We start from the raw sequence: 27377 nt of genomic DNA, 5'->3' as shown, positions 1-27377 counted from the left end.
ATGTTAGGTTTAAGCATGCATTCAGGTGCTTAAAAGTTCCATACAGAGGAGATTACTGATAAGGCAAAGCAGAACTCTTTCAAATCTTGTTTCACACCATAGAATATTTCAGAAATGGTTATTTTTGAGGTAATCAATCACAATGTTTGATAAATAAAAGTAATCCGCTAAAAGACCATTGTGTCTTGCCTTATAGCACTGTCCTTTGAAATATCTGGCAGATGGAGAGAAAGAAATGAGTGCAGATTGGGAGCATTGGGGTTTGGCCAGCAAGCTTGGTTTGTTTGGTTCCACGTCATGGCTATTCTGGAGTGAGATCAAAAGAGTTTGGAAATTCATAAATTCACATAGATGAGCAGGCAACCAAGAGTTAGAGTTGAGATTCAAACTGTTTGAATTAGAGTTACGATGACAGAACCAGTTCACAAGACTAGAGAAGATGAGAAGACATAGATTTCAGCTATGTTTTAGAGGAGGTTTAATGGAAAAAGCGGATCACCTACAGAGAATAAACAATGAGAGCAGGCAGTGAAGCATGTGCAGAATAGCAAGAGTACGCAGCACAGAACAAGGGAAAGGAGTAAGCTTATATACACTAAGGGGAGAGTGGAGGATAGTAGTGAACGCAGGTGAGTTAATCAGGGGATTAGCAACAGCAGTGGAGCAGAGTAAACAGGCAGACAGGGAAGGTGATTAATCAAAACCAAGGCTACATTCACACTGCAGGTCTTAATGCGCAATTGTAATTTTTGTTGTGAAATCTGATTCTTTCGTGTGCTCATCCACATTTCCAAATATATGCGACTTTTTAAACTTATGTTTATGTGATCTCCTGTGTGAACTGCATTCATACAGCTTCAGTGTGTCATGAAAAGATCAGATATAGGCCAAATACGGGCAAAAAAATATCAGATTTGGGTCATTTCGGGCCGCAGTGTGAATGTAGCCAACGAAGCTGAAAATGACTCACAATAAATCTAAGAGAAATTAATCAAAATACTAAAAAAAAACACAAAAACTTAAGGACCTGAAAATAAATAAAAGAACTATATTAACAATAATGATCAAAACAGTTATTTCAGGCAGCATAAATTACTGTATAATATCTCAGTCAATACAAAAAGAGGTGCACTGTTTTTTAACCACTGGATCTGTTGGAATATTAGAATAACTTTTAAATGACATGAAATGATAAAAAGCTGAAATACATTAATATATTTTTCTGTAAACAGTTGTGATTTCAAATGAATAAAATTGCTTATTTTGAGCAAATGTTGTACATGATGCATTCATTGTTAACGAGATGTTGTTTTATTCTGCCAAGATGCCAGGATAGTGACAACATCCAGAGTGAGATATATCCAGCAATAATAAAAAATAAAGCTTTTTAGTCTGATTTTATTTTCCAATAAAAAATGTGCAGCATTGGAAACCAAGTCCTCCCTGGCCAAGGAAAAATTAGTTTTTTATTCAGAAATCAAGATAGAGATCATTGATGATATTTATTTAATGAGGCAAGTGCTCATTAAGAATATGCCTAGGTGTTAAACCATGAAGTTGAAAACAATGTTTGTCGAATTAAAAGAAAAACAATCTTATCAAATGAATAGAAAAAACAACTAATAGTATTTGTTCTGTAATAAAGTGACATTATTGGATCATTGGTTAAAGGGTTTGAACTTAAGCACAGCTGCACACTCACTGATAGCAACATATCTACTGAAACTTGCAGGTATTTACTTTTCTTTTTCTACATTGTACATTTTTTTTTAAGCGTAGGTTTTAATTTAGAGAAAACACAGTTAATCCAACCAAATAAACAGGTGAAATAACCCAAACATTTAAATAGGAAACCATAGATACTAATTTCAGCATTGTTAGCAGCTAATGGTTAGTCACATTTGATACTCCTCCTCATCCTATCCGCCAATCTTTAAAATGTCTTTTTTTAACATGTTGACAAAATTTTGGTACCAGGTAGAACAAAAAAATCATGAGGGTATCTCAAATGATTTTCGGGTAAGATATTTTTATTAAGCAAATCTATCAATACAATAAATAACTTCAAAGCTACCTCCTTTCACACTCTCTCTCTATTGAACTCATAGTGGACAAATGTACTCCTTACATCATATTGCACAGGGTATTTACATGGGTGTGTGTGTGTGTATATATATATATATATATATATATATATATATATATATATATATATATATATATATATATACCTTTCCTAGATTGTATTTGTGGAACCTTTATACCAGGGCCATTAATGTTGACATTAAACTGGCTGGATATTGACAAGACATGTTCAATTACTGACTTGATTAAACAGAAATCTAGATAGAGTTTAGTAATGGTTGTTCTTTTTACGGTACTTAATATTTTGAGGGGTTTCTTTGTTTCTTTTTGCTATATTTTACCTCCTTGCTAGAGTGTTTAGAAGAGGAAGAAAAAAGTAAGCAGTAAGCGGCTGCTGATGGTTAGGCTTCTTGGCTTGGGTAAACCCGTGCTGAGAAGGGGAGAGGCTCGAAAACAATTATGGCTTAGTAGGAGTAACGGAGCAGACTCAGGCAGCTGCTGGTTGTCCCCCAATATGCTTTTGTTTCTGCATATGTTTGTGTTTCTGTGTTTGTGTGCACAAGCTCTGGGGGAGTCGGGAGGGAGCGATGCTCTCATACGCAACCACATATTTACCTTACAAATCATGCCTAAACAATTTAGCTGGCCGCATACTCAAACATCAGAAGTTTTTTATGGTCGGGTTGGATGGACACAAATGATTTAAAGATTGGCAGAAGAATGTAGGGACAAGAATACAAAAACAAGGGAGTCTAGACTAATGGGTGGAAAAAGAGAAAAGAGAACCTTTTTGGTTCTTAACTTTTATTTTGCGCATAAATATTTAAAAACTGGGTCTCAATTTCAAAGATAGACTTGAAACGTAATAAATGAAATCTGCATCCATTCCAGGGTTAAGAATCTGTGTTCTCTTAATTATAAAGACCCTCTGCAATGTGTTTATCTTGCTTTCATTGTCCCTCCTCCACATTGCAGTTTGAAACACTGAATCGGCCAACTTCTTTTCTTTGAATTATTTCAAGGACATGAACAAGAATACCCAAAAACACTGGAAGCAGGAAAACTTTTAATGACGGTAAAACTCAACAGCTCCATCTATCCTTTGTTTATATCCGATATATATCCGTGCATGTACACACTTGCACTATACTTATGGGCAATTCAGAGCAGTTACAGTCATTTTTTTAACTCTGGGGGAGGAAGTTTGAGTAGTAATGCAAAACCAGAGTTAATAGACCTCAGGCCAGGATTCAAACCAGGGACTCTTTGTGCTGCGTCACCCATTGACCATAATACGTTTCCAGGTTGAAATAAGCAACATTATCCTAAACTGTTACTTCTTTGATGTTGTTTCAAAGGCAGAAATGCAGTTTAGGGTTCAGAGCTGAGGCTTTGCACGTTTTGTTAATGGAAGGAATAGCCTCACCCATCGATCTTATTGAAGGTGCTTTAAATAAGGGGCAGTTACATCACTTAAGATTTTAGTGTGAAAGATATGAAGGGAAAAATCTGTCCCACTTGTTTTACTCTTTTTACAAATTTTCCAAACATTTTTACCTCCACATCTGCACATAAAACATCATATATCTACAGTATCCTTTTTTCTACAGCGTCAGTTTCTGCCATAAAGAAGCAGGAAAGGAAATATCTCCCAGAATTTTGCACTTTACACCATTTAAACGAAAGAATTCACTTCTACGTGAGGCAAGCAAGCAAAAAAAAATAGGCACGAGTCTCTAACCAAAGCTAATTTAAGCACAGAGGTCTTCTAGTAGAGCAAGTCACTTTATTTTGGAGTGATAATTACATGTTGCGGGTGAGCCACCATGTTATTTGAACAGAGTTGATCGATAGCAAAATATCAAGTCAAAGGGGTAGTTTTGAAGGCCTTTTGCCCTCTGGAGGGGACCTCTACATAAAAATACACATTATTCGTCCAGGAAAACACACATGCTACGTTTTTTTATGGTTAGGGCTCCACATACACACGAACAAGCACATGTGCTGCAAACATATGTTTATACGCACACACACACACACACACACACACGCACACTTAAAGATGAAGGTTGGCAACAGGCGGTCTCTGTGATGCTTCTGCAGAGCGAGGACTCCTGGGCCCTGCATGTAGTCCTGTGGTGAAACGCACCAGCTCTGGCTCTTGTAGACTTTTGGACGAGCTCCACATGTGGTCAGCTGGTTGGTAGCGCCCTCGCTTTGTGCTCCCAACCAGGCTCCAACATGGATTGGTGCCATCTCCCAATAACATAAAAAAAATAAAAAGAAAACTCTTTTCCTTCACCTAATAGACATAAAAACTGGAACTAAGGAAGAAAGTTGGTCCAGGGTAGCATGGTTTGGAAGATGTTGCTCCTCTGCCTTCAGGTTGTAACAGCTTGCAGCTGTAACTTTTAGAAGTGCGGCAGACTTGCAGATATTCTGAAGGAAATAAGGCCGGTGGAAAGATTTCTAAAGCGAGTTCAAGAACTCTCAATGCATCTCAGTGGAGAGCTCCCACCAGCTCAGGTTAAGTCGAAGTTAGAGAACTAAACAGAGTCTGCTCAGTCAGACTTGGTGGGGAGTGCATCTCCTCTCTCCAGTACCTCTTTGAGCTCCTGGAGATAAAAGCAGCTGGCTCCACATCAAATCAATAGGCCCATCAATGGTAACATCTCCGGAAGATTAAAGAGAGACTCAGCGAGAGGCAGAGGTGGAGGTGGAGTGCTAATATGGTACAAGACCCGTCCAATGGGAAGGGATTTAATTGATGTGTAGAACAGAGGTGGGTGGATGTTGTAATGGGGTGGGTCAAAATTCTGTTCGGTCACTTCTCATTGGATTTTATTCTTCCATTAGTGCATGTTTTGTCTCTCTCTATTTGTCTCACATATAGAGACATATATCTGTTTTAAATGTTTAAACTTCTGGCCATCAATAGATGAATCTATATTTCTCTGCAGTTTCTTTCTCAGTCTATCTTTATTTCCTTCCTATGATCTCCATCTGCTTTTTATGTTCTCTGATTGATCCATTAAAATATATTAAACACCTAGGAGACCTGCTTACAGTGCCTTGTAAAAAATTATAAATACCTGTTTAGGTAACATGCTTCATGCAGCCACCAAAAACTTTAATAATTTTTGTATAAAATATCAATATAAAGAAGAGAGGCTGGTGCAAAAATTAACATCTCGTTCTGTTTGTTTTGTTTGGAAAAAAATGCTTTAAAAACATGTTTATTTGTTTTTAAACTCCATGAGACAATACCCTTTAGGACCTTTGGATTAAGGTTTAGCTTGGGTAGAAAGAGAGGCAGAAATATTTACCTTCCCTGTAAAAGAGTGAATGCTCATATTGGACTTCTGTGAACAACAATCTTTAAGTTTCTACTTTTTATACATTATGACTCAAACCAATCTATTGCAATTTATTGACCAAAAGTTGGTCCCCTTTTGCATATGATTTTAAATATTTAAGTATAGAACTATTGATAGATCCTCTTTGGCAGAATATTTGTGCATAGTTTTACTGCTAGCTATCTCCCCTTTATGGCTTATGTTAAACCGCAAACACAACCTCTTATGAATACTTTTTACAAAGGCCAAATTTATGTCCGACCACTACTAGTGCATGCTACACTTTTTATGATTAGTGGGTTTTATGAGCTACTTTGTGTCATTAATTCAGATATATTCGCAATAAGCTATTGCGTTTGTAACGTTGTCAATAGTCAAAAGATTAGGAATTGTTTCTCGAAGCACTTTTTAAGTAGCCTAAGGTCCCGCAGCTCTGCACCAAAAACTGTTGAAACAGATAAGTTAACCTCAATTCCTTGCAGAACTGACCATAAACTATATCCAAAATAGAAACATGGGGGAACTCAGCAGGCATCCCTTTAGCCACTAACATGCTTCATACAGCCACCAGTATAGAGGGAAAAGGCCCCTAAATGAGAGCAGCATGTGTGCAGGAATAAAGTCAGGGAATGCGAAAACCTCTCTGAAATATTCTTTCATAGTGAGCAGGAGACCGCAGGATGGAGCCTGCGCTGATCTGGTCTGTGTGGTTGTGGGCCGGGGTTTGTACGCTCCCTATCTGAAGCCACATCAGAGGCCCAGGCCATGTGTAATGTGATCTGGATGGGCAGAGGAGGGTCCCCCAATCCCACCCCCCACAGCTGGATCCAGGGGGACTGAGGTGCAGCACCAGGGCGGGTGGTCAGTGAAATAAGACGGCTTACAGTGGAAAACAATTATGGCTGCAAGGATGGTGAGTTTGGAAAAAGAAACAACCGTGACCACAGTTTTTCTTAAATTTCAAAGTGCAGCGCAGCTGCAAATGTTATCTAAGGTTATCGGCTTGAGAAAAAAGGATCTGTAAGTTCAAATTGTAACTCATTGCTCTTGCTTAAAATGTTTTAAAAATCTGTATTTCCTTTTAATTTAAATGTAAAGATCCGAGCTAGTTAACAAGAGGCTTCAATTTTAACAAAATGTTCCACAAAAGACAAACATGCTTCAATTCTACTACTCCACGTCGTTTTATTCTCCTCCTCATCTGGTTTGCTGTTTGTTCTCATCTCCCAAGCAGTTGGTTTTTCTTTCCCTTCAATTCTATTTACCCTCTACCATTCCCCACAACCCCCCTTTCTCTCTCTCTTTCTGTCTCTGGCTGTCTATATTCTCATCTCTCCTTCTCTTCTGTGTTCCCTCTGCTTACTCCATGCCATGAACAAACAAACAAGCAGCGGGTGGCTTGCCTCTCCTATCTATAATTCAAGCAAGTGAAAAGTACAGCGAGCGTGTTTGTCAAACACGTGAAGTGCAGCTCTCAGAGCGCAGACAGGGAGAGTCGTAGATGTTTCTCCATCATGGCTTAGGCACATGGCACGCTGTTTTTAGACCTAGACTGGAAGATCAAAACCTCTGGGATTGTGTCCTTTACTGGATTAGACTGAATACTATCTAAGATTGGAGATGATAAATAAAAAAAATTATATGTGTCTAACTTTAACAAAGAAAATTTAATTGCAAAAAAAAAAAAAAAACACTGCAAAGAATGTAACTGTGTGAATGAGAATATTTTCTTTATAGTAGGATCAGTTTGTACATTTTTATCGTTATTTAGTACTTCAGGCCTCCTGTGACTCGCTTGAGGACACTGATGCAGCTGTGTAACAGTAACTGACTGCAGGCGTTATCCATCATAGAGAAGCAGCCTAATCCCCCTGAGAACTAAGCCAAACCACTTGTGGTAACAGCAACTTATAGTGATAAATGAGAGTGGCGAGGAAAACCAGCGCTGTATTTCCAGGTGTTTGGATGAAACTCTGCTTAAGAGTTTTGAAATCCATCTGATATTTTTCACCTGTGATACTTCACACTAATGTATGTTTCATTTTGCCTTAATTAAATCCAACTTCTGATTGTTGCTTTGATGATGAAAGAAGAGAAAATAAGCAGTTTTTAAATGTAAAATGCGGCTGTCTTTTTTATAAAAAATGTGTACCTCCTTTGTGCTCATAAATAATACAAATGAAAAATATTTGTTGTGCACTTAGTTTATAAAAGCAGTATTCAGTTAAATGGATCGTATTTTGGGGGGAAATCTACTATATGTAATCTTAGCTTCATTATTTATTCTGTTTGCATTTACTGCCAGGAAGTGTTGAGATTAAAATGATGGGACTTTTTGCTGCCCGCAGTTGAAGCCGTCTTCAGTTTCCTCACTGCTGTGTGGCACATGTCGAGACCACCAGCCCCCCAGCAGGTGGGCCTGACATGGGAAACAGAGGTACAGAAGAGGTGGGGCTCTCTGCACACCCCCAGAAATCACCAACGCCGCTGGGGTTAAAGGAATTAATCAGAGAGAATACATTAGAACATGAAAGGAGTGAAGACTCTCTCATCCAGCCAGACTTTTACCTCATTCGTCCTTGTCTCACTTTTGTTTTTATCTTTGAAAGTGAAACCTAGTTGTGCAACAGGGGGATTGTTCAAGTCACCTATAAAGGCTATATGATCATTTAAAGATGTGATAAGAATTCAGCAGACGTTTCATGATACCTGGGTTCTTTAAAGGTGTGATCTTCCTGCAGACACCAATTTCAAATCCTAAAGAACTACAACGTTAAAAAATTGCAGAACAACTAGAATAAGTAAAGGCAGCATCACACTTCTTTATGGGGGAGCTGTATATATATAATTGGGTTTAACAATGTTAGAGCAAGGACCAAACCAGTACCCAGTCTAAACCCCCATAGCAGCTAGCTCTATTAGCATTTTCTATGTGTTTCCATCCAAGGGGATTCAGATACCCACATTTTACTATAAGCTACAGTATAAATATCTCCAAATATAGCATGATCTGTGAGAGTTCACATATATTACAGAGCAACACTGTGTTACCTGTTCAGTCTTACTCTTGGCTTCTGAAAGTCTTGCTCTCTCTTGCTTCCTTACATCCTAAATGAACCACAAACATATTCTTAAATATATACAGAATACATTCTTATAAATATCTTAATTCTCAAATTTACTGATGGCTGCCAGCACTTCTGAATAATTCATCTTGCATGAAGTTGAAAACTTAATAGAAGATGCCTTCTTGCTATTGGAAGAAAGTTTTTCTTTCTTTTGCTCTTTTTCCTAAACTAAATAAAGTGCATGCATATCGCAGAAAATATATATTTTTTTACTTTTGCAGAGCCTTTAACATCCCTCTGAAGCCTAATACTGCAATCTTAAAGTTTTTCCTGCCATAACATCTGCGTATGTTAGACACACATCTTAGACATGGTATCTTTCATAAGATAGATGTCTGACCTTTTTGTTTCAGACCAACACTTCAACAGTCATGGCTTATCAAGATAAAAAATAGGCCAACAACTCATTTCTTGCTGCATCTTTAGTAGAAACATCAGATCTAAATGGAATCAGCTTGATCTGTGTAATGAGCTCTTCCTCTGCTCATTAAAAAAAATATATAAGCTCAATTTGCAATGAAAACATTTACTCACGATAAAAAAACAAAAACAAATTGTTGTTTTTTAAAATGAGGTCTGCAATTTATGTTGCTCTCTAAAAACAGGACATGATTTCTGAATTCCCCTCTGGTGTCCTGGCAAAAAGTATCTTGTAATTATGGTGATAATTTGTCTTTTCTTTTAAATTTATAGATGTTCGAAAACACCTCAAGGCTCGTGTGCATCTCTTCATTCTGAATTTGTTGCTTGTTTGTAAGAGTGTGCATTTTTTGGTTTCTTCATTGTAAAAGTTGGGACTGCAGTGTTGGTGGATCCAAACCACAATCCCACAGTCAATGCTGAAGTGCCAAAAACTAAACTGTTCTGAGAAGTCTATAAGGCTCCTATCATAAGTCTTTATGTTGTAAGAAGGAATTAATGTTGTTTTCTGTTGATCAATTTATATATATTTCTCCATATCCATCCATCCATGTCTTTTTACATTTAGGCTGTAGCAGAAAGGTCCTATTGTAAAACTGACAAGTTCTAACATCAAAAATATTGGGACACCTTGTCAAAAGTAGTGTAAATGTAGAGAGATATTCCTGCTGCTCATCAGTATTCATTTTGTCCCCAGGTTCCTGCACACTGCCTTTGAATTTAAACTGTATCTAGATGAATGTTTTTAAAACATAAATTAATCAGTTACGTTTAAGGCAATGGCTGACCGGGTTAACTGACTGAAACCTGAAAAACTACAGGAATTTTGTTTCGTTAAGCAGCACTGGTACCACAGATTTCACAGTCGTTATAAAAAAGCATTTTGACAACTTCCTAAATGTATAGGTTTTTAGATATGTAGTCCTTAAAAAAGGAAGTAACTCACAGAACAGCTTCTTAGCTGATTCTGCATTTTTAGTTGGAATGTATCATATAAGGGTTGAAGTTTGAGGGTTGACGAGGTGTTCTTTGCTATACCCGTGTTTAATTTCTAAAACTCTAAATCTGCACAAATTTACATTTAATTTGTGCGAAAATCTAAGTTATCTTAAAGCACAGATTCTTTCATATTTATCTAACAAGCGTTAAAAGTAAGTTTGCATGCAGATGGAAACAGAATATTTATGTTTGGGTTTGGGGATGTTAAAGCCATTCAGCAGGTGCTACCTGCCAGGCACGTCTTTCACATGGCCTTCAATACTTTCACAACACAGACGCCCCGGGATACGAGCATTTTGATACAAACATCAAAGCAGTAGATCAGACTTCAGAAAGCGCCGTTCTCATGAAGTCAATGGCTGACCCACAGGGCAGAAAGCATGTTAAAATGACTGAGTTCTTCTAAACCTGTTGGTCTACACCAGGAGTTGGCTGGAAACACCAGCCTTAAACTTGTTCTGATTGCTGTTTGACATTTTACATGCATACACAAGGGGGAAAGCATTTTTAACATTATATATTTTGTTTTTTCCTCGTTTCAAGCATTAGCTGTTAGCACTCAGCACTCAATTTTCAAAAAAAAATGTAATTTCCAAAATACAAGCAAGGCTAAGAAGACATTGACAAATACTTAAACTAGCTTTACGAACTCAGGTTTTATTCTCTGTACATGATTTTAAAGAGAGGACATTTTGGCTGTTTTTCATTGAGTGATCAGGTTTTCCGTTGCATTTGGCGGGAAACTATCAGTTATCTCCTGCAAACCTGACAGTGGACCACATCACACCGGCTGCAGTAACCTGTTAGCCTCCACTCTAGGTATCCAACGCTATTCACATTGAGATGAGAAGCGACTACACTGTCAAAAAGTAATCGTAAGCTCTAGCAGCTAATGCTTTTGCGCTACTCACTAGGATAATATTAGCAACCAAGTTAAATGGGACATCCTAAAACTTATAGACTGTAATTTAGTGTAACTCATTCAGCATACCAACTGTAAACCGATCTGTAAGATTCTTTTTGGCCAAATATCGATTATTCTAGTTACACAGTCACTGCAAAGAGTCTGCTGCTAATGGGCAGTCATATTTGATCATATCCACTCGAATAACTGTGCCAACGGTTATGGTTGGGCCTGGTTGAGGCTGCTTTAACTCTGCCTAACTGGTTCCAACATGAGTACTTTCTTGGAACAAGCCCTTTTCTACCTTCACTAGTCATGGATCCTATATTCAGTGAGACCTCCCAGGTGGATATCCATCTGGGGTTTTTTACTGCATTTCCGACTGGAAACTCCCTTACAAATAAAATGTATCAACCCAGTAATTTTATTTTAAGGTTAGATTTTTCTTAAAAGTTTTTTTTTTCAAGTATTGACTTTTAATTATGATTGAAGAAGTTAGTTCTCTGAGGATGTGCTTTTTTCATTTGGAAATTCTGGTGCTGTTGCCTTATGGTTAAGTCCATTAGACTATGATATTTGAGAGCTGGAAAACCCTTTACTTTGTTAGGAACCAGTGTACTTTAAAAGAAGGCAAAGTCTTCAAATGATCATTACCTGGAAACACCTGCAAGAAAATCTAATTTTTATGCTTTTCAAGTCTGAAAAGTTGCTCTCTAATTTTAACTGCTCTAAAAGATGACTGAAAGACAAGAAACAATGATAACTAACACTCTTTTGTTTTACCTTTAACTTGAAATTGTGTCATTTATTGTTTGATCTACTCAAATGATTTACAGTTTTTCGTTCGTTCAACAGTTGCAAAATTTTAATTATTTTTCGTTAATCATATCAAAAAACCAAGAGAGAAAGGGAAATTAAAAGGAAGGAAATCCCAAACTGGTTCAGTTGCATCTGTGAATCTACATTCATCTAAAAAGAGAAGGAAAAAAGTACTTTCACTATGACCCGTCTGGTTGCCTTTAATGTGGTATTTGGTGGCGATATTTGTGTAATAAATACATACTGGCACACAGGAAACACGTCACTGCAGGGGTTTTTATTTTTTCAACCTTCAGTGGCATTTCCCATTTCAAGCATATGCTCCGGTGTTTTAAGCTGGTTAGTGAAAGCGGTGCTCAGCAGCCATAAAGGAAAGGTTTCACAATGAGTGAGTGTTAGACATTTACTCACTCATCTCGACAAAGGCGGGACGGGACCACATAGCCTCTAGGCAATTCAATCGACCAGGGATCGGCCCATCGTTTCTTCCTCGCCGTACAGTAGTAGGCCAGAGACTCCACAAAAAAGGTCACTTTGTTTTTTCTTTATCTTGATAATTGGATTAAAAAAAGTTGTCCCCAACCAAAACCCACAGATAAATCAGGTCAGATAAACACAGGTATTGAAGTTTGACATTTTGCACTCTTGGTCTGAGAATAAATGCAAACACTGACGCCTCTCTCTCCACACCAAGTCCTTTGTGTCCTCTCAACAATGCTCTTATCAAACCACTGCATTTTTTTTTCTCTTCTGCTAACTTTCTCCCACAAGACAAGACAAATATGGCTGTGGGCTCAACTAACTGCACTATCTATTGTTTGAGCAGACCAAACCCTGGAGGAAATGCGCCTCAAAGAGGATTTATGTCCTATGTGGTTGCCTTGTTTCCTGCCGCCTCGATGTGTCAATACTTTAGTTTGCCGGCTATTACCCGAGTGTCACAAACAAGCTGTGAATTGTGGAATGCTCTAGTAGAAATAAACAAGCACACCATTAATTAGCTCTCTTCAGGACCCAATCATTAGAGGTCCCATTCTGCAGGCTGAAACTCTCGCCCGCAGTCTACAAGAGAAAGTTGCCTGCAAGTCTGTCTCAGTCGACTCATTAAGAAAGTGATAACTCATCTTCAAATGCCATTGCACTGGTTGGATTTGATTTTTTATTTTTTATTTTTTTTGCAGCTTGTCATATCCATGACCTGGAGCCAGTGGCAGCATAGCTCAGTGTTTTCTGTGGGACTCAAAGCTTTTCTCACGGCATCAGATCTGAGCTGTAGTGTCAGATGGATCAGTGCATGTAAATGGAACAGATGCAGATGTCATTTCCTAAGCAGGATAACGCTCCGCAGCGGGAAGCTGGTGCCTGAAGAAAATTACATGAATTATGAATCGGAGTAGATTTAAAGGTAGCTCCAAGTGAAGAGCAGTCTATTTCTGCTGTCATTCTTAACCAGGGTTGCCATTAGTAGACATACAGTAGTAACATGGTATTTCAAAATAAATGAAAACCAAAATTTTTTATTTTGATACAAACGGTCCCTGAAAGATATATCTATAATATTAAAAGCTTATTGTAGGGAATATTAAACTTTTTTGTGTTCTTTTCGGGCACTGGTTTCCGAAGTCATTCCACAAGTCCCAGTCGTGTGCATGTTTTAGGTTTCTTCCTGGTTAAACAGAACTAAACTTGATCAAAAGGCCTATGGTGACCTTGATAAGATACTTGATAAGATACTTGAGAAGGTAAATAAGTCATTTGAATCAGATGTTTAAAATCAAATCTAAACATTTAGGATCCCAGCCCTCCAGTACTACAGTAGTACACTCCTGTTGTATCAAATGAATGCTTCATCCATCTGTTACATGTTAATGATTCTCATCTCCAGAGCTCCTTGGGGCATTACAGAAACCCTGAAGACAAACAAATATGTTTACATGCTTACCTGGGGGCAATTTAAAGAAATAAGGCAACCTACCGGTCATGTTTCCGGACTGTTGGAGTAAGGCGGAGTACCCAGAGAGAATGCACAAAGAAATACCCCAATCCAGGACTTGTATCCAGGATGTTCTTACCACAGGAAATAGGGCTACCAACTGGGCCACCATGCTGCCCACAAACAGGTTTATTGGTTAACTGCTTGGGTAGCCAGCTTGCAATCAGCCTAATTAACATGCTGCTTGTAAGAACTAACCGTTACATTAGTAAGAGTAATGGGTGGCAGTAATTCAGGTTATGACTGTTTGTGGTTTTTGTTCACCACCATAAATGCTCAAAAAATGACTAAATTTGTATTTTGTATTAGTTAAGAAAAGTTAAACATACATGCAGGCGAGGGAAGGGGCAGGGCTCTGTTGGTCTAATCATAAGATTTAAACGCTAACTGCATTAAAAACAACTATGAAAAAAGGACTTTGGTCTATTGATACAATGTACTTTTAAAAACTATAGTAATAGAGTAACGGGCAGAGAAAAGGATGATTAAGTCAAACTATTGTTAAAAATTAACTAATAAATGCTTTTGACTGCTCTTTGATAAACCATGTGCTGAAGATTAAACAAAAAAATTCTTAATGTTCAGTTTAGTTGTGGATCTTCCCCCACCAACACTGTAGTGACCATATGGTCTTAAATTACAGTTCTCTGATGTAAACAATCGAGAAAAAAGTAAATAGACAAATTAAGTTGATGTCTGAAGTTTAAAAACACTAATCAGACATTTGTGTCTTCCAATGTTCCATTTTTGTAAGTTTTGTTAATTCTGATATATCTTTAAATGCTACAATACCATTCATTAACATTTAACAGCATAATTTTCAAAGAACTCAGAAAAGCATCAATGTATAGATTTTTAGTCTTTTACCAATTAATGGTTGTGAATTATTTGTATGAGAAACAGGCGATGTCACATTGGGTAACAGACAGAGAGGGGCTAACGGAGGTTCACAATCTAAACAGTCATTAGCATCTTATATGAGAAACTAGCATGGTAATTGTGGCTCGCACAACTGAAACAAGTGGTTGGTCCCTTCAGGTTATACAACCCAGGCTTAACTCTTTAAGATTTCCAGATGGTTTCCATCATTTTCGAATTTGTTTCTGTCAGATAGAGGTTACCAGTTCAAAAAGGATAGAATAGAGCAACTTAGTTGTATGCTTAGGTCAGCCTTACTGTTATCTTCTGAAAGTCTCCCTCTCTCTCTTAGCCTAAATGAACCACAGACATTTCCCCACACAATTCAGGAAACATGCATTTCCATTCTCACTCTGAATTCATTATTAAAAACTAACTAATGCTAAAAATAGTAACCAAATCTTTATTATTTAGCAACCAGGGGAACTTTTTTTTTTTTGATTAAGTTCAAATGCCACTTTTTTGATGCCTAACTTTTTTGAATAGTTATTTCAATCACTTACTTAGTCAATCCATCACTTTATGGAATTATTGCACAGATTATTTTTGGGAAATAATATTTATTAATTAATAATATTAATTAAAGCACAAATGTTTTTGGGTTTTTTTTTTCATTTTGGGAAAATATGATAAGCAATATTCAGGCATCATTTTATGGTGTTTCGTAGTGGTTGAAAAAGTTAAGTTGACTAAATCTTTCCGAGTCACCCTGCCCACCCCCCACCCACTGAATAAAAGACACTTTCAGTTAGATGTTATTTCTTCTTTAAGATGCTTCTTTAAAATGCTGATTAACATTTTTAGGGACAGAGCAGAGGAATTAAAAGCAGGAATCATCTGAAAACATCTAATTTCATTGAAGACTTCTTAGTAATATGCAGCTATATAGAAAACATCTTTGCTTGTTGGTTACCAGCCGTGGTCACTGATTCATCATGGCCGTGGCCCAGATGTTCCACCAGTGTTTGGCACTGGTGGACGATGGTGTATACTTGCATGGGCGGATCTTTGCATACATGCACTCAAGCATGCACTGTATTCGAGCAGTTGTGTATGTGTGTTTGTAATTGGCAGTAGTGGGCGGGCTTGTTGAGGCGGGGGAAGAAGAATGGGGGTGTTTGGTCCTTTTTTTAAACATAGCTTCATTGTTATGGCTGCTCGCCCTTTGATGTTACCCAAACCTCCAACTTAGAGGCTCTCATTTTCGGCTCCTGACTCTGTAAAAGGCAATGACTTCCAGATTGGGGGACCTAGTCACTGCTGAGGATCGGCTGGTGGGGCGGGGCGGGCTGTGGGGGGTCCTTGGGGGCAGACCGGGTCAGCGTGATGGGGACACTAACTGTGGATGCATGGATTGGGAGTTTTTCAGATGCATTGATTTAACATTTTAATTTAAAATAATTAAATCACTTTTATACAGTGGGGGCTTTAAATTACTAAGAAGTGTTTGTTAGGAAGGCATTAGAAAATATTTGTCTTTGAAGAATCTGGCTTTTTTCTCTGGAAATTAATTTTCATACTTTCTTTCTCAGCAAAGACAAAAATCTTTACAAAAATCAATCAGTCATAAATGTTTCTTAGTCATAAAGGACAGTTTCAGGATTATTCCTCTCATTTTCAGACCAGACAGTTCCAGTTCTTCATGCTGAAATATGCTTTCACTTTAAACCAATCAATGTCCCTCATGGGAGCTTGTTTACAAGCTTATCAAATTTAAGTGGCATCCACAACAGGACTTTCCAGGAGATTACACAAACGCACGCTGTCATATCTCTAATAAGCAGTTTGCCCCTCATTTCCAGCTTCTGCATAATAATTTTCTTGCTCTTTCTTTCCTTTTTATGTCTGGTTCAGTCTTTTTGCACTTACTCTCTCATTGCAGGTGTGGGGGAATTTTACCAACTGCAGATACAAACGCCTTTTTTCCACTCCCGTTCACCCATGACCCTGTAACCATCTGTATACATGAAAAAGCATAATTTTTATATGTTTATTTGATTATTTTTATGGTTATTATTTGGACTGTTTATAATTGAAAGCAAAGTATATAATAATTAGATATGTAAGTTTATTTATTTAATTTGATAGAAATATGTGCAAGTTATTGTTTGCAAACAGACAAGCTGTATTATAACACAATGACATGGTGCAACCTTTCTATGAATCATTTCTTAGATTAACAGAAATAAAAGGCCTCGGTACTGTTTCTAAGGTTTCCCAGTGTTTATTCTTGAACTTTCTCTACAACTTAAACCCATCCACACCTCTTTTATGTCAAACATATTTATTCTTTCTTGTTTGAATGTTATTATTATACATTATTTTTATAATATAATGACCTTAGATTGTTATTACAACAATAGAGTTATCAAAGCAATTGTAATTACAATCTAATCAATACTATAGACATTTATTATTTAAGAAAGCTTGTTTTTTTTAAAAATTGGTATAAACTGATCCATCCACATCTGCCAAAGTTTTTTGATAACATCTGTGGCCTGTTGCTGGAAGTTTTTAATTTCTCTTAAATGCTTAATTTGACCCAAAAAGCATAGCTTTTCCTTTTTGGCCAATAAGACATACATAAAGGGTTGTTCAATCAACCTTATGTATGAAATAGAGTTACAGCAACGAGAAAGAAAGAAACAACGCTTATGATTGAGAACAGCCTAAATTTTCACAAACTTTTAGCTTATGTTGTTTAAAAGGAACCTTTCAAACAACATAAACTAAAGATATCACCTTAAACATTTGCTTCACAATCTCTGACAGAGTCTTGTCAGTCTTAGGGTTTCAAGGTGAAAAAGTACTGACTGATATTTTGTATGATATTGTGTTGGCAATTTTAGAATCGCTTGAACACTAATAAACATAATAAATTATTTTTATTATGTTTCTTTAAAGATTTTCCCAGAGCAGTCATGCATATTTTTTACAGTTATTTGTAATCAGACTGCAATAAAAGGTAATAAATTGATGAAAAACAAACAATAACGTGTATACAAAAACGTAAAGAAAGCTTTAACAATCCTAAGTAAAATAATTTTAAAATAAAGTTTCGTTGTTTCTTTCGCATGTAGAATATTGTTATTTTTTAAATGTCTCTCCTGTTACATATTTAATGCTGTGGCAGAAGGAGTTTTAAAACATTTCAGCCTACTTGAATCTTTATCAAAAAGAGGTTCTTTATAACCACTTTTTTTTCCCTTTTTTATCTTCTTTTTTTTTTTTTTTTGCAAAAGTTCTGTTAAGATTCACCTGGCAAGGGAATATGGCACAAAATCTCTTTTGGAGACAGCATTGCCGCTGAGAGCAAAAAGGTGAATTAGCAAGTAATCCCTACCCATTGATAGCATCTTTTGTTTTTTTCTTCACAACAACGATGACTGAAAAGAGCTGTAAATTAGTGTTTTTATTGTCAAAATCAGCGTCAAATGTAAGATTAAAGATGTTAGCCTCAAAAGCACTCTGAGAAAGAGAGATGAAGCTTTAATTTCCTCTTCAAATATTGAAAGAGACTGATCTACTAAGAGTGCCATTTAAAAAAACCAAAGAATACATTAAAGGTGTTTTATCAGCATAAGATCTACTAAATTAAAGTGTGTGCGTGCTCAGAAATTAGCGTCAGCGTTATTCTGCTTGTATGTAAAAAAAAAAAGCATACGGACACGCACATGCGTGTGCATAAGGGTCAAGGTGGAGGGTTGTCATTACAAACAAGTGATGTCTGAGATCCCATTAACTCTTGTATTCAGCCGCAGATATCTGTTCAAATAGAGTGAAGATAAAAGGCAGAAACAATATCCTGAAGAATCAAAGGCCTTTTAAATTAAATGAGACTACAGAAACATGGAGGGCTACATTTATGATTTCCTGACGCACTTTAAAAGGTGTTGATATCTAATTGTAATTTTTAAAGTAATCGCTTCTTTGAAGTAATTACATCTTTGATGTAATCAACTAATAGAAGCTTTAGTATTCAGCACTGCTTCTGCCATCGCCGTCTGATCGGGACGTGTTTTTGTCCATGCAGTTGCTTGATGTTGGCGGAGATGAGGCAACATTGTCCAGATTGGTCGTCCAGCTGTAGCAAGGTGCAGAGAAAAACACATTTAAGATTCAACTAAAAACGGTCTTCATGACCAGCAGCTGCAGTCTGAGCTGAACAAAACCGTGAACAGAGATAAAAGAAGAATGGGAAATATGAAGGAATGTAGATAGTTCTGCTCTTTTTAGAGAACAAAATAGATGTTGTACATTCTGATCCTGTTTAAAGACTCGTGTCAGAGCACACTGTGGTCTTAAGTTGTAAACAGCTGCGAGGCTAGTTTATTTGTATATCACCAGTCCCACAGAGTGTTATTTAAAGGAGCTATGCTGACAAAGAAAGGAAGAAATTTGATGAAAACTGCAATAAGCTGCAGTGAAAAGCGACGTTTGCAGCTGGGATTTTAAAAAGTCAACGTTTTCTGCACAACATAGGTTTTCCAGCTGTAAACTCCAGAGCTGAGAAGCGTAAAAATGTAATGCTCCCTACCTACCTGTTTATGTCCTAAGAACACAGATTGAATAGGTATCATTTTGATGGGCCTACGTGACTCGATACACAACCAACAATTTAGCCTATGAAGTGACACCCTTATTATGTCTAATTCGTTGCTGAACTTTGATCTTGGGCAAAAATATCACTTTTAACTTGTTTAAGTTGTCACTGCATTTCCATTACAAATGTGCACAAAACTATGTTGTTATTCTGCTGATTTTGTAAATGCAAAGTTTCCACAATTGCAGTATTTCCAGTAAAAAAGAAATACAAATAGATTTGCATATGAATATGTTTGGTGACGCAATAACTCTAGAAAAAAAGAAAAACAGCATTGTGGCAGGGTATATAAACACAAGAAATATATCCATATTTCAGCCATGGCTTTGCAGCTCATCATCATTGACGAGAACTAAATCTAAACAAGTCTCCTCATGAATCCCCATGCATTCTTTCTTTGACTTTTTACATGGCTTTAAGGTCCAGCTGCAGATCATGTGACTTGTGCGATGTTTTGCAATTTTGTAAAATACAAGAATTTGGATATGACCGAAAAGCCACCTGTCGGAAACATAAAAAGTTCTTGTTGAAAGTATTTTTTCACACATTGTGTTAGCATCTGTTAGCATTTTTTGGCTAACAGAAATGTAACTGATCAATTGTAGATTTGCATGTAATCAGCATTGATGTTGGGAGAAATCTTGTAGTTCTCCATAATCTGAGCTTTGGGATTATATAGATATTAAATGAAGGTATGACGAGGATGGAGCCTTTAGGAATCCCGAATGCAAATTTTTCTATTATTCAGATTTATGATTGACACATGACAGCCCATTTGCCAAAATAGATATGAATCGGTTTAGGTTAGATGGATGAACTGACTGCACTGAAACTGTTTTCAGGTGGACGTTCTCACAACATTAGAACTATCAACGTGCATCAGACCCACTTTTTCCACCGCGCAGCCAGAGCAGCAAAGATTCTTCAGCCGCTCATCAGAACTAAACTTGTATAAGCATCAAAAATGAAGCAGCACGCACGTTTCTGCTGCTCTTGCTTCGTTAGGTGTGAACGTAGCATAACAGTGGCTATTGGGGGGTCGATTTGTCAATGTGTCAGGATTACGCGCACAATGGGGAGGGACAAGCAGACGACCATGATTGACGTGACATGGAACCAATCGTGTACACTGGACCGCCCTTTGTGATTGGTTGGGTTTATTTATTGATTTCTCACTGTAGCGGGGACCATTTATTGTAGTTTTACTTCTAGACCTTTTATTTCACTGCTTGCTAAGAGGCTGTGGGGAGATCTTTGAGCCACATGGTAAAAAATGCGTCAGAAAAGATCTCCTACTGCACCTTTAAGTGAAATGCTAATAATATGTTTGCAATTTATTTTAAGACACAAATGCAGTCTTAGTGCTTTGCGCAGGAACTGGACAGGATTAAATAGGCCATTTCTCTGATCAAAAACTAGATAATGGTTAGATAATTACTCATTATAGAGCAAGTCTTATTTTCTCTTCTTTTAAAAAAGTGAAGTTTCATTCATCCGCCGTGAGTAACCCCTTTATTTCCTATTGATTTGTACCATGAATTTTTGGCCTTGTGATTTATGTCAACCTTCAAGGGTTGGTAATTCATCTGCTGTAAATTAAAGGGTATGCAAACTAGTCCCTCATCTTTTATGTGTGTGTGCCTGAAGATAGGTGTAAATTTTCACTCTTATCATCTTAGAAACTGCAGGTTTATGATTCATAGGGACTGCAAGTGTTATTCAGTGTTTCACATGTGTGTGTTTGTGTGTGTCCCACATGCATGTCAGCACTCGTCTATTGTACCGAAAGCAATTATGTGTAAGTTATGTGTGCAGTGGGGGATTGAAAAAGGGGGATTTTTTTTCTTAAACACAGAGGGGTTGATAATTACGGGTTAAATGAGTGAGCTCAGTCAGCCTCTGAGTGTGTGTGTTTAAAAAAAGGAAGGCACAGCAAAAGCCACTTCAAGGAGGACTAATTACCCCAAGGAAGAGAGGAAACATAAATGGACGATTTTGTGGCTATAATGTTACAGCAAAACGGCTTCAGCAACCTCAGCACGTGAAGTGGAGCCACAGCAGATGTGTGTGTGCACGCGTTGCATCCTTCTTGCAACATATGCCGAGAAGCTGAAAGTGTGCAAGAAATTCAACTTCTTTCATATTCTGTGGTTTGTGTCTTTGAATAATGATGTTGGTGCAGGGATATTTAATTTCTAACTCATCACACGGTTTCACATGTAGTGTGAGTGTACGTTTAAAAACTTTGTCCACTCATGTTTGCGTTTACTCTCCTGAGCATTATTTGCTTTGGATGAGGTTTATGATTTTAATGTCGCTTAGCATTTACCGTCACACCATCTGCTGATGCAAACTGCGCAGTTTTTGGGATTTTCCCTGCAAAATGTCAGTAGTTCTGCTAAAAAAGATCTAGTAGAAATATCTTTTTTTTCTTCTTCTTATCTGGATGGGATAGGTAATAAATGCAAATGAAGGTTTTCAAATGTATGTCAGAGGGAAATGCTGTGGCATGATTGTTGAGCTGGATGCATTGTATTGAAACACAGAAAAAATGGTTTGAAAAATAAGAAGAACATTTTTTTAATGTTTTACTTAAATGTGTTTTTTTTCCTTGAAGAATTATTTTTTTTATTTGGTTCTCAAAAATGTTTTTCATATTTTTAGTTTGATATTTTAATTGTTTTCTTTATTTCAGCACTATTTGTAACTGCTGGCAACTTAGGGAAATTTAAATAAGAAAACATGTCAGAATTATATGTAAAATATGTTCAGATCAGTTAGTTCATTTATACAGTCTGTATAAAGCACTGGGCCAAAACTAAAATAAATGTAAAGTAATGCAACAAAATAAATGAAAAAAACAACTCTAGAAAAGGGTAAAAAAAACAAATGCTGCACCAGCAATACATACTATGGAAGAAAAATTTAAATAAGTTTCATTAAATTCATTTTAGTGTTGATTCAAGGCACATGCAGAACTTTACTTATTCAATCCAATTAAATCATACAAAGATTTGTTAAAGAAATCTGGCAATATGCTTTGCACTGACTTTGCTCTTTATTTATATAAAGGTGACCACTAAGCTACCTTTTATGAGCAATGTATCCCTTATTGGGCTTCATCTTTAGCTTTTAACGATGTGGAACAGGAGCACATGTCCTCACGTTGTCTTTTCTTGCTAGAATCTTTGCATCTTTTTTAGATTCTTCCCCCCATCTTATCAAATCGTATAAACCCCCGCTACGTTTTGCTCCCTCTCGCACACTTCTTCTGCCCAGCACAAGAGGCAGCACGTTTTGTTTTCACGTGTATCAACATTAAAAGCGGTTTAGCGGTTTGATCTTGGCCTGCAGACCGTTCCTTGTGTGGCATACACATGAGGGTCTTTCTCTATGCTTGTGTGTTTGGTCAGAGTAAGACTTTAAGATACTGATGGATAGTGTGCGTGTGCATGTGTATGTGTGAGTTAATATGGAGTACAGCGTGTGGAAGCTCTGCCTTAAAGTGATAAGGTATTCACTTTGTAACTCAGCAGGAGGCCCAGCAGGTTGCACCAAGATCTTCCTCTCTGTAGTGCTGCTTAATGCAAATGGACCTGCATGCACACAAATCTGTCCATCTCCGATTACAGAACACGTTTTCAGGAAAAAATTTTCATGTACATAAAAATCCCCATTTTTCCCAAGACGTTCAGGAGCTAAACAAAACTTTTGGAACCGTTTTCACCTATTCATACTCATATTGTCATTCACAAACATATTTGCTCTCGAACAGAAACATGCATGTTTATGGTTGCAAAGAAACAATGACCCAAGCTTACAAAAACACTCACACCGCAAAGTCCAAACTGAGTCTAAGCCTGCGCGGCCTGGATGCCTCCAACATTGTAAACCGCTGCGACATATCGGATGTCGGCCACCATGCCGAGAGCATTAGCAATAACCGGATTTCACATAACTTATTGAGAGCCATTTGTAAACAGAAACATGAAAGCAAAGTAGCGTTGCACGCAGCCTCACTTGATCATCAAAGGCTATCGATCGAACGGTCCTCCTCCTCCTCCCTTTTCTCCTCCTCTTCCATGCTCCTTGAAAACCAGCAGATGTGAAGTACAGCCCTTTAGTTTTTCTTCCAAACCATGTTTAAAATATCCACCTTTTTCTTTTAGTCTTACATATGTGTGTGTGTGGTTTGTTGTGGGTTCCTTTATCTTTTATCTTATGCAAATGTCCCTACTGCCCTGGTGTGTTTAAATTCTTAAAATGCAGAATATCTATAAGTTGGGGTTTTGGTTGTCCTGTATAGATTTCTAGTTGTGAAACTGAGATTTTCTGAACCTTTTCAAGTCTGTATCTTCTTGCATCATGTAAAACCTGTTTCAAGGAAATAGCAAACACTCGTACAGAGGATTGTGATGTTTCATTAATCATTTAATGTGTGCATTTGTACATTTACACTACAATTTTTAATTGGAAGTTAGATACATACTTTTTTGCAATTATGAATCAATTATTGTAATTTTTTTGGTCGCAAACCTTGTTTTCAGACGTCTAAAGTTTTTCTTAAATTTGAAATCTAACGGATTCTATGTTGCTGTGTCTCTTCTACAGTCGAACAAAGTGTCAGTGGTCCAGCAGTCCCATGGGATGCACCCCCTGACGTCCCTGCTGCCCTACAGCAATGACCACTTCAGCCCCAGTCCTCCACACCTGCCCACAGACATGAGCCAGAAGACAGGTAGGAGCACACCGACCAACACATATGCAGGTCTGTGCACTTTTTTCAATCTGACTCAAATCTCTATATTATTATTTTTGTGGAGCCAGGATTTCTTTTATATTTTAAAGTCACCCTTTTCAGTAGTTTTGTAGATTTCCTGAAGGTCTTTTAAAGGTTGCTGCTTTTTTAAATCCTCCTACCTATAACAACATGGCAATAGTTTAATAGTGAAGATAATCTAAAGAATGTTTTCCACAACCTACTGAGTGTTTTTATCACATATTCACTCATTAATCTTTTTTTTTGATTGCTTTTAAATTTTCTTTTTCTTTTTATTTGTGAACGTTTTACATTTTTGTATATTGTCTTAAATAGTTTTTATATGAACTAGTTGTGCATTTTGCTATTAGATATATCAGGAACAACCTTTCTTCTTCTACTAAACTTTGGATACTTTTTTCGTTATCAGTCTTTTAATCTTTGAATGATTCTTGATTGCATTTAACCATCTCTGGTTTAAAATATAATTTAATTGATCATACCTAAATGTTTATCATTATTATTAGTATTTAAAAATATTTTGGGATTAATAAAACCTTTATTCGGATTAAGGAAATCCTGAAACTATAATATTTTTTCTTTTTATTGGTAAGTATTAGAATCATCTTAGAAGTCAAATGTACAGCTAAATTGACCTCTTGAGCAGGAGAAATGAAAGTGTTTTAACAATCCCTGCAGTCTAAATGTTTCTCAAGGCTCCATCCTTGAGACTCTTGTGTTGATTCATCGCTCAAACTTAAATCTGGTGCATCAACAATATCTGATTCAATTTGAAACTCAGTTCATATATGCTGCAAAGTATTGTAAATGTACAGGTAAAATTTCTCAGGATCAGATTGATGACAGCATTACCCTATGTGAAGGTGAAGATGCCCAAATCAAAAGTCAGGCCTTCCATTGCTTAAAAATCACCCCTACATCTGCCCTATTTTAAAACAGCTAAATAAAAATAAAGCAAAATGGGAGGTAAGCAAAACAAGATGCTGGTAATTAATATTCAGCGAGCTAAAGTAAGAAATATGTAGCTAAGATCACAAGGCTTCACCTTTTAGTTCAGATTGCCTTTAAAAAGTCCTGCATACCTTCCAGGACATTTGGTCCTTGTTCCATCAGTGATTCATGCCTAGAGTTCCCTAAATCCTGACTTTAAAATTTATTTATTTGCTGATTTTTCTGGAAAAACTACTGACAGCACTAATGTATGTGTTGGGTTTAGGAACATTTTTATACCCAAGTGAATTGCTCAGTGTTAGACGGCTTAATGCAGCAATTTTTTATTTTTTATTTTCAACAAACAGCTAATGAATTGACAGAAGATGAGACGAAAGGGAAAACATTTAGACAATCCTGAAAGCTTACATGAAAGTATGGCTCCTTAAAAGAAGATTTAAAGAAACAGGGACTATTTTAAATCCACACAGACCTGTAAACAAGTAGACAAGACCTGTGACTACGCATACCCTGGGAGAGACATGCTAGATACAGCTGCTGGATTGTTCCACGCACACTCTGTTTGTGTTGTTAACAAATTATTCATCACATCTGCTAAAAGGTTTAAGCACGCACAAAGATTCAAGTGCTGTGTCATTTTACCAGATGTGAACACACACACATGATGTCAGATAACAAATGGATTGACTCCATGTACCTCTTTCACAAACACACGCAACACACACTCACATTCTTAGACGGCCTCACAGTGTGTGAAGGGGGCAATCCCACAGCAGCTCTGAAGTGGCCTGCTCTTCTGAAGGGACTGCCAACCACACAGACACACATGCACACAAAGATGGAAACAATTAGGGTGACAATCGCACAAACCATCACAGCAGCTCACACAAGGTTCTCTTTAGCAAATACTGCATGCAAACACACACTGTACTCTGGAAGACACTAGAAAACACACCCTGATCTTTAAACACCACTGTAGTTTTGCCCTCCCGCAGGCTTTAGGGAGCATTAGCGGTTAAATGTAATGATTTTTTATTTTAATTTTGACATTCATTCTTAAGTCATCCGTATGAACATCCTGTAAAGATTAACATCCACAATCCAAACTGGGTCAGATCTTAATGTGTCCAAAGCTGAACACCCTATGTTCTCTGTGACAGCAGAATACAGTAACTTCGGTCCTGTGTACAGCTGAAGATTGTTTCATATAATGAAGCATATCAGAGAGCAGGAAAAAGAAAGCACCACCCAGAGGGATCGGAATGATTGAAGAAGTGAGTTGGTACATTTCCAGTGAAATGAAACTAAGACATCACTTTTATAGTTAGCCTTGATTTGATTCGATCCTGTGGTTTCTTGAAATAACCGCCCTGCTGATGGTACTTTCTGATATCACTACCACAGTCTCTTAGACACGTTATCCTCTACAAACAATGAAGTTTAATGGAAATGAAAGAAATCGTGTTCATAGGTTAAATATAAAGTATAGGAGCAATATCATTGTTGAATGTTATGTTCATTTGAATTTCTGCATTATGTTCCCAACATCTCTCACTGAAATTAAATCAGGTTGGGCTTCAACTAACGATTATTTTGGAAATCGATTTATTTGTCGATAATTTTTTTTGGTTAATTTATTAATAATCGGGTAACCAAAGATTCCTTAAAGAAGACTTTTTACAAAATTAAACCAGGTGAATCTAAAACTTTTCCACTTGAAGAGTTCTGGATAGAGCATATTGACAGACACTTTTTTTTTTACCTAAATGCAAAATGTCTTAGTAAAATTACTGCTCTAAGTGTGTTGCTCTGTCAGCTTAAGGCATGTTTTAGAGTTTCTATACTCCAGTTAACGGTTAATCGATTACTACGTTTGTTGAAGATTATTTCAATAATCAATTAATCACGATTAGACTGATTAATTGTTTCAGCCCTAATATCAGGTTGAGTCATTCAGTGGAGAGTTTACAATATTTTTCTTGGTTAAATCACAAACTACCTTGCGATTTATTTGGATAATGTGATGGACCAACTCATAATGGTAGTTAGTGGCATTTAAAGTGTCCTGCAGTGAAAACAATCACCTTTACAAATGATTAGATTGGCAAATAGGCTCCAAAATAATAACAATTTAATCTCAGCATGAATACAGATATTTTGTGTTAGTCTCTGAGGTTTCTTAGTGAAGAGAGACAGTAAGTGGAAAAAACGGCATCATGAATAGACAATAACCACCAAGAAACATGGGCAGTTCTGGGAAACAACCAGTTAGAGCAGGGGTCTGTAACCTGAGGTTCCAGAGCCGCATGTGGCCCTTTGGAGCTTCTACAAAGGCTCTTAATAGAGGCTACAAAGAACTAAATAATGTACTATTATAACAAATCCAGTTTGACAGCAGAATGACATTAAGAGCACATGAAA

The 27377-nt window shown here is 37.0% G+C and overlaps 1 protein-coding gene across 13 annotated transcripts in view; it reads left to right on the top strand.

Annotated features, from left to right (window-relative positions):
- Positions 1-27377, top strand: part of tcf7 (transcription factor 7 (T-cell specific, HMG-box)) — a 78033-nt gene that overhangs the window by 24201 nt on the left and 26455 nt on the right. For 9 of the 13 annotated variants that reach the window (XM_015376555.1, XM_015376553.1, XM_015376551.1 and 6 more), the window contains one exon: positions 23837-23993. In XM_015376555.1, coding sequence (XP_015232041.1) covers positions 23837-23993 — 157 coding nt within the window. The remainder of the gene's footprint in view (positions 1-23836; positions 23994-27377) is intronic. The other 4 variants (XM_015376556.1, XM_015376554.1, XM_015376552.1 and 1 more) reach the window with 1 other exon arrangement.

This window comes from Cyprinodon variegatus, unplaced genomic scaffold, assembly GCF_000732505.1.
Source record: "Cyprinodon variegatus isolate N-32 unplaced genomic scaffold, C_variegatus-1.0 Scaffold136, whole genome shotgun sequence".
In the NCBI taxonomy this organism is placed as follows: domain Eukaryota; kingdom Metazoa; phylum Chordata; class Actinopteri; order Cyprinodontiformes; family Cyprinodontidae; genus Cyprinodon; species Cyprinodon variegatus.
Note: the sequence above shows the minus strand (reverse complement) of the source record. Positions and strands in the feature narration are given on the sequence as shown.